General features: G+C 38.1%; 1 protein-coding gene across 1 annotated transcript; it reads left to right on the top strand.

The window, feature by feature from the left end:
• Positions 1–386: 386 nt before the first annotated feature.
• On the top strand, positions 387–5,008 carry LOC103957196 (VAN3-binding protein). Its single transcript, XM_009369309.3, has 7 exons — positions 387–878; positions 1,179–1,304; positions 2,713–3,145; positions 3,742–3,990; positions 4,082–4,131; positions 4,391–4,448; positions 4,533–5,008. The coding sequence occupies exons 1-7, from the start codon at positions 477–479 to the stop codon at positions 4,739–4,741; spliced, it is 1,527 nt and encodes a 508-aa protein (XP_009367584.2). The 5' UTR covers positions 387–476; the 3' UTR covers positions 4,742–5,008.
• Positions 5,009–8,782: the final 3,774 nt, after the last annotated feature.

The following is an 8,782-nucleotide window of genomic DNA, read 5'->3' as shown; positions in this document are numbered from 1 at the left end:
TGCCTAATCGTTCTATACAAAATTTACTAAAAAAGTATGAATTTGTTCGCTGTTATTATTATATTTTATAAGATAAATTGTTATCTATTCACATTATAACAAGAATTACTATGTTCACTCATTTGTCATATTTTTCACTTATTGTATATGAATAATTCATCTGTACTTTTGTTATAAGATGTATCGAAAAATCCAACAAATATATGAACATAACAATATTATAATATGTGAATCGGTTATACTAAGTGACTGTGTTTATATCGTGTCAACATCTGGATCCCAAAACCCAAAAATCCACAAACCCCTTTACCAAATAGTACATCGATAAAATGATCATTAATGACCAAATAGACATAAAAAGTGTGTATATATATGTGACCATATCTTGATCCCAAAACCCACAAACCCCTTTAACAAATTCAAACCCACCTCTCTGTCTCACTCTCACTCTCTCTCTCCACAACATTTCCACTTCCATGGAAGAAACACTACCAATGTTAACCACTCGCCGGACTGACCAAAGCCCCGTCAACCACCGTGACCACCTCCCCAAAAGCCCAAGAGTTCCAATGGAGTTTCTCTCAAGGTCATGGAGTGCCTCAGCTCTTGAAGTCTCCAAAGCTCTGTCTCAGTCTCACCCTCCTCCGCTGCCTCCTCCTCCTCCTTCATGCATGGCTAATTCCAAGTCCTCAAACAGCTCTTCCTCCTGCACCACCACCGCAACCACCACCGCAACCACTACCACTCCTTCCATTCCTGAAGATATCGCAGGAGAAGCAGAGGAGCTGCCGTCCCTCCCCGGAAACCAATTTTACTTTGCTTCCTCTGTCACTTCCCAACTCGTCCTTGACCGCATTATGTCACAGTCCATGAGAGAGGTGCGTGCTTCATTCACTCGAAAGAAACCTATCTACAACGAGAATGAAGTTGTGCTGGTATTCCAAGCCAGACACATAACATTGCGATGTTGGCTTGAAATATTATCACAGTAGCTTCTCGAACCTACAACAGGAATGTAATTTTGATGTTTCAAGCTAGACACTCGATATTACGTTATTAACTGGCTTGAAATATCGTCGTCACAGTGAAATTTGGAGAAGTTTTTCTCTATTCACAATCTTCAATTTTCTTGTTTTCAAATTACTTTTTTGGTCATAAATTTTTTTGGGGTTTTGCAGGAAGTGTCTCCATTGACATCAGGGAGGCTCTCACACAGCAGCGGACCTCTGAACAATGGTGGTTCTCTAACAGAGACAGATAGCCCTCCAGTCTCACCCTCCGATGAGTTCGACGACGTCGTTAAGGTCATTCTTTCTCCCTCATCTGTTTGTTTAGACTCTTATTTTATTTAAACAAAATATTAGACAAAATTCCAGAATTCTTGTCCAAGAAGGCAAACCAGGAGACCAAATGTGACAATGTCACTCAGCTTTCTCAGTTTTCCTGTCACAGACACACACCATCTGATGATATCTTTGTCCTTTCCACTCAGTAATTATTTAATCATTTGTTTTTATTTTTATTTTTATTTTATTAAAAATGTATTGATTAGTGCAGAAAAATACCGTAGATGCTTTTCTCTTTTTCTCTTTTCTCCCCTTTCAAGGCAAGAAACCTTTTTTATTTCCTTAAAAATCTGGCCATGGAGTCTTATCAACCTGGCCTTATTTTCTTCAAGTCAAAACAAAAAAAAAAAGACAGTACAGTAGCATTAGGGTTCTTTACTATTCTTCTCTAGCGGCAAGGGCAACGTTTTAAATTCGACTCGAGTTCACGAGTTGAATAGCTGAGTATGATCATGAGTAAGTGTAAGGTTTTAAATTACTATTCAAATTAACAAGATCGATAGCCATATAACTGAAATATTGTGTGATTTAATCTAAATTTGCTGCTTTAAGATATGGATTCTATACACACACTAAAAAATTATTTTATCAAAATAAAAAAGACTGTGCTATTTACACACTCTTTTTATACTTCCAATACAGTTTGTTAATTTTTATTCTTTAATGTTCTTCAACTTATTTAATCTAACGGTTGAAAATAAGAAATAGTATGTACCTAACACCATCCAAATGGAAATAAACAAAATTGGGCACCAGGCCAGGCTGTTCCTTGGGCACAAGGATTAAGAGAGTAGATGGGTGGAGTGTAAAATTGAGCAAGTCAGATGCTTAAAATGGTAACCACAGCCCCGTGCCTTGTCATGCTTCTCTACAACTTTGCTTATTTTGGTTTCTCACCCCTTCGTAAGCAAACCTAGCACCCTTCACCAAAATAAATTAAATAATTGTCCCAAAAAATTGTTTTAGAGTTTCTTCGACAGCCTTATAAATGTGATATTTCAAATGTAAGTTCGTTAATTTACATGGTAATATGAAAAGTGAAATATCTTATTTCAAAATTTTGTTTTCCAACCGATTATATAATTTTGATGTTTTATTTTTGCACAAAAAAGAAATAATAGTGGAGAATGCACTATAAATATTGATATTATATACTATTTAATATAAAAACAAGCTGGTCACAATTTTTGTTGTTGTTTTTAAATTAATGAATGGAGATGGTGAGAAAAGACACAATTTTTATGAGATTGAAAATACAAAAAAAGGGAAATAAAACTCGTGTTTTAGTCGAAAAATTAGACTTTTTGTCTTTGTGGTGACTTTTTTGTCGTTCTTTCTTTTGATGGACTTGTATTGTGGCACGCAGTATTTTCGAACCCACAACAGCATACAAAACCTGTTCAACGGCAGCCGGAGCAGCGCTGGAAATGGCAACAATGCCCCTAGCGGCGGAGCCAAGACGGTGGGGAGGTGGCTGAAAGAGAGAAAAGAGAAGAAAAAGGAGGAGACGAGAGTGCACAATGCGCAGGTCCACGCGGCGGTTTCAGTTGCTGCGGTGGCTGCTGCAGTGGCCGCCATTGCTGCAGCCACAGCGGCTTCTTCGGGGTCGAGAAAAAACGATCAAGCAGGGAAGACTGACATGGCAGTGGCGTCTGCCGCCACGTTGGTAGCTGCTCAATGTGCTGAGGCTGCGGAAGCTATGGGAGCTGAGCATGACCATCTTACTTCAGTGGTCAGCTCCGCCGTTAATGTCCATTCACATGATGATATTACCACCCTCACTGCAGCTGCTGCGACAGGTACCGATGCTTCCCAGCTCATAAATTACTCCACAAAATAATCTTGTCAAATTTTGCTAAAGATGTTACATTTATTTTATCGCATTGGTCAACCAACTGATGCGTTCATTAGTAAGTGGCACATAAATAATTGATGTAACGTTCACATACCAATATGGGATGGCCTTAAAAATTTCGTCATTTCTAAAGTGTTATTATTTGTTTCATAGATACTGACTATATTGTTGGAGAGAATCGGTCTTATGATCAGAAATAAATCCTTTAAAGTTTACATGACTAATCATGTGATCAAGTCACGTTTAATAAGTAGACACAATATCACCGTGACATAACATATTTTCTCACATTGATAATCACACACAATTATACTTTTTGGACATGTAAACTTGATCACATTACTGATGCGTTATTTAATAGAACAACGTGGTTGGTTTTGTGTTTCTACGTAGCGATCTCTAATTAAGTTGCTTACCTTGGTAGGTAGCAAAAGTCGTACAAACATCTTTTTTAAGATTTAAAACAATCTCTAAATAACAAATTAGAGTATATAATGTTTTAACTTTAAAAAAATCTGTGTCTATGTTTTGATATGGCAGCTTTACGAGGGGCAGCGACCCTAAAGGCAAGGGCAATGAAGGAGGTGTGGAACATATCAGCAGTGATTCCAGTGGAAAAGGGAATGGGAATCGGAGTCTGCGGTGGTAAAACTAACAACAACGGTGGTGATCGCAGCAGCGGCAGCAGCTTTAGTGACGATCTTGTCCCTGTTGACCCTACTTTTCTTGGGGTCTCGAACCAAGACCTCCTTGCTAGGGGCAGTGAACTCCTCAAACGCACACGAAAAGGTATTTTCAATAAATAAAAAAACGAAAAAAAAACAAAGAGTTTGGTACCTAAACTTGATCTAATTTGAACTATATGGTTTGCATTTTGCAGGCGATCTCCACTGGAAACTAGTGTCTGTTTACATTCACCGAACCGGGCAGGTGAGTCTCCACGGTTAACTGCATTTTTTTTAAATGCAGATATGTCGTCCATCATATTTGATACTGAGATGAACCGTACTAACAGTCTTTACCTAGATTTTCACTTTCGTCGTTGTAGTTTCATCATGTTATCAATGTCAATCCAATCCGTCAAATGGTTGTCAATATGTCGTCTATAAACTTGACCGTAATTAACCTAATCAAAATCTGTCCTATAGACGTCACTTCTTATCATTAATCCTACTGTGAAATTTTATAGGTGATGCTGAAGATGAAAAGCAAACACGTCGCAGGAACTTTCACCAAGAAGAAAAAGAGTAAACCCTGTTCTCTTCTGTACTTGTATTCAATGTGAAACAATGTACCAGGATTTTAACTTAACGTTGGTTTTGGGTGAGCAGATGTTGTGTTGGACGTGTGCAAGAACATGCCGGCATGGCCCGGGAGACACTTGTTCGACGACGGAGAGCAGCGTCGTTACTTTGGCCTGAAGACGGAAGCACGAGGCATCGTTGAGTTCGAGTGTAAGAACCAGAGAGAATATGACGTCTGGACTCACGGCGTTTCGAGGCTGCTGTCCGTTGTCGCCGAGAGAAAGAACAGGCACTGATTAGGTCTCTGCATTATGTCTAACGAATCGCATGACATTGGATGCTGTTGTTTTTGGCTTTTGGCAGACTGTTGGTATTAAAATAGGAGGCGTTAGGCACATGTAGTGTACGGGGAGTTAGAGGAAAGGTCCTGAGCAAAAGCACTTCACTTTTGAATTCGGAATTTCAGAGGACATGGCCTGCTTTAGGAAAAATATATATAGTAGTTAGTTTTAATATGTACTGTCACAAGGGAATTCTCTATGGTATTTTGTAGCATTTGATTATTTGGGTTTTTCAACCGTTAAATCTTTAGTAAAAATCACAAAAACTAAAATCTAACAGTTGAAAAACTCTTAGTACATGATACTTTAGAACACCGTAGAATTTTGTAACAGAATTTACCAAGCTTGCCCAGGAAAGCAAAATTGAAAAATGTGGTAGGTTTTTAAGGGCAAATGTCTAAAACAATTGGCTTTAACGAGTCAAACTATTTTGGTCCGAGCTCGTCACGCTCAATGGTCCCACTTTGGGCATTTGAAAAATTAAGACACAAATACCTTAGAGTCGAGTTAAGTGTGGAACATATATAAGATGGTACACACCATCAATTGCGAAGCCATAATTTTCAAATAATGGGGTTATAATATTAACCAAAAAAGTTTGATTGGGCCAGTTTGTCGAGTAGCAGGCACCTGCCAATTCCTGTCAATATATGTTGAAAACTTATACCAACATATATCAACTACCATTATTTGTAGAGGTTTGTCGAAAGTGGATGTATGATACTGTAGAGTAATATTGAAAACTATCATTGTCAAGCGTATTTTATCAAGCACGTTATGCTCACAATAGAGTTGCACACAAAAATAAAGAAAAGTAAGACAAATATGATAGCTAAAATAGAAGAAGTGGGAGGAGAATGTTGTAATTTAGTTTGGCTTAGTTGTTTATAGGGATCAAACACAATATACAAACAAATATACTTAAATTTTTTAAGTTGTTGAGGTTAAGGCAACTCCCAAACTGGCTCTGCCACTACAAGTTACACTAATTTGTAGCGTGATAACAGATCAAACATAATTGTAGTATCGAATGAAAGATCAAACTTAAAATCAGACATACATATCCTATTGGATCGAGTAAGGGTTGGAGTACTTAAGGGTTATTAAGTTCATATAATTATCCAATTTTTAGAGGTAATTCTAAACTTGTCTCAATCTTTTAAAACATTTCAATTACCTAACGTTTTAAAAACCATCCGTTAAATCACCAGCGTTAAATGGATCCCTAGACCGGGCTCGTTTAACTGAACAAAGTTAACGTTTAACTTGGTTAAAAGACATCAATTTGAGAATTCAAAACTTCGAAATGATGACAACGTCATCACTTAACGCCCGTGACATAAGAGCAACTCCACCTCAGCCTTATAGGCTGGCACTCAGCCCAAAAAATAGACCGGCCTCCCTCATTCCGCTCCACCCCAGCTCAAGCCAGGTCACAGGCCGGCCCATAATCGACAGACCTGTTGACCGGCCCATCTGATGCCATGCTGACGCCAGCGTGGCGTCAGAGGCTGTTTGAATTTTTTTTTTGCGCCAGGTGCGTGGGAAGCACACGCAACTAGGCGCACGTCGCCGACAAGAATCCAGAGCCAGGGCCCACTTGCGTAGGCGCACTTAGCGAACTGATAGGGAGGCCATGTGGTCGATTTTGGGCCTTTGGATTTCCAACGACTAGTTTTCTGAACTGTTGGATTTCCAACAGTCAAAAAAATTTGAATTTGAAATCCAACGGCTAGTGACGTGGCTTGATCTGGACCGTCCAATTCAGAGATCAACGGTCCACGTTTTTCCACCATAAATTTAAAAAAAAAAGCACAATGGTTAGAATTATGACCGTTGGCCACGTGTCAACGTATAGGCTATTGGATTTGAATCTTTTTCAAATCTAACGGTCCAGATTAATTACCTAAATTAAAATTTATAAAAAATTAATTAAAATTTTTTAAAAAAATTTCCTATAAATACCGAACCCTCATCTTCCATCTTACACCATATTTCAATATTTTCAACACTTTCTACCAAAGCTTTCATATACTTTTTGTGTGAAAAAAAATACCAAGAACCTCATCCTTTCTTTTTTTGTCTATATAAACCCTACATCCCTACATCCCTACATCCATCTTCATCGTTTTCAAATCTTGGTTCTTACAATGTCTTCTTCAAGGAGAGTGTATAAACAGTTTGAGGAGTAACATAAAAGATTGTTGGCACAACAGGAAGAATTGGTCAATCTCAAGGAAGGTGAAGGTGGAGATGAGGCTTTTGCAATGGAGGATGATGATGATGATTACCATAGAAGGTAAAGGGTCTTACATTCCCGCCGTGTTATGGAAGTTGTGGGTCAGATATCCAAACCCAGACGTGTTGCAAACTTCATTAGAAAGAGGGAAAAACGAGGTACAAATCTTTTGGAAAATTATTTTATCGCCAACTATGTATTCCCTGATTATGTTTTTAGATGTCGTTTTAGAATGCAATGAAGTTTGTTTGACAAAATCATGAGTGTTATTTGCAACCATGATCAATAATTTGTGCAAAAAAATGATGCTTTTCATATTCTAGGTCTTCTTCCTGAGCAAAAGGTTACTGCTGCATTGCGGATGCTTGCATATGGAGCATCTACAGATCAAGTGGATGAGATAACGAGGATGGGAAAATCAACTGTTCTGGAGTCCTTAATGCGGTTTTGCTCCGCAATCGAAGCCTTCTATAAGAAGGAGTACCTCCGGAAACCGACGCCTATGGATCTGCGAAGGCTACTAAGGAAGGGTGAGATGCTAGGCTTCCTTGGCATGATTGGAAGCATCGACTGCATGCATTGGACCTGGAAAAACTGTCTAAGTGCGTGGCAAGGAGTGTATGGTGACAGAAAATGAGCCAAAAGTATCATTTTGGAAGCGGTGGCTTCATTTGATACATGGATTTGGCATGCATTTTTTGGTGTTCCAAGAGCTCAGAATGACATAAATGTCCTTGCCTAATCTCCAGTCTTCGACGAATTGCTGCAAGGAAAAGCACCCAGAGTCACATATTCTGTTAATGGCCATACATACAAATTGTCGTACTACGTTGCAGACGGCATTTACCCAAGGTGGACAACGTTTGTCAAAATAGTCTCACATCCACAAAGTGAAAAAGAAAAACACTTTGTAAAATGTCAAGAAGGGTGTAAAAAGGATGTGGAACGTTGTTTTGGTATCTTGCAAGCTCGTTGGGTGATTGTCAGGTCAGCTGCCAGAATGTTTGATGTCGAGGCACTTTGATCCATCATGATGACGTGTATCATCTCCACAACATGATTGTGGAAGATGAGTATGATTATGATGTCGTCGATGAATACGATCCAGACACAATGAACAACTCAAAAACACATATCTATTGTGCTCATGACGGCACCGAAGATCCCGTACAACACGAGCCATTGGAACGGGATAGACGTTATAATCAATTGATCGTTGAGTGGTACACTTCATTGCAAGAGTCATATTGGCACTGTACCCGTGAAAGTGACTTTATTGAGCACCAATGGGGATTGTAACAAGGTCAAGATAATTAAAAGGATCTTGTGGTGGAACAACAAAGTTTTTAGTTTATTTAGTGTGTGTGTGTGTGTGTTTTTTTTTTTTTTTTTTTTTTTAAGTTTATTTGATGAGTTTATGTAATTTTATTTAGTATGTTTTTTTTTAAGCTTATTTGATGAGTTTATGTAATTGTATTATGATAATGACACGTGGCGTGACGAGATTGGTTAAAAATCATATTCAAAATTAAAACAATTTTATTTATTTATTATTTTATAAAAAATTTAATAATATTTTAAATAGGTTAGATGCCAGCGTATTTTGTAAGATGGAGATGCATTTGGCCTATTACTATTTATTGAGGTCTATCACTATTCACTGAGTGGATTAAATAAACTGGATGCTGTCGTATTTTTTTAGGGATGAAGTTGCTCTAATGAATATCTATTTTTCACAGCTATTTGAAATATTTTAA

Source organism: the organism of the source record quoted next, unplaced genomic scaffold, assembly GCF_019419815.1.
Source record: "Pyrus x bretschneideri cultivar Hongxiangsu unplaced genomic scaffold, Pyrus_bretschneideri_v1 Contig25, whole genome shotgun sequence".
Taxonomy (NCBI): domain Eukaryota; kingdom Viridiplantae; phylum Streptophyta; class Magnoliopsida; order Rosales; family Rosaceae; genus Pyrus; species Pyrus x bretschneideri.
The sequence above is the reverse complement of the archived record's forward strand: the minus strand, read 5'-3'. Positions and strand labels throughout refer to the sequence as shown.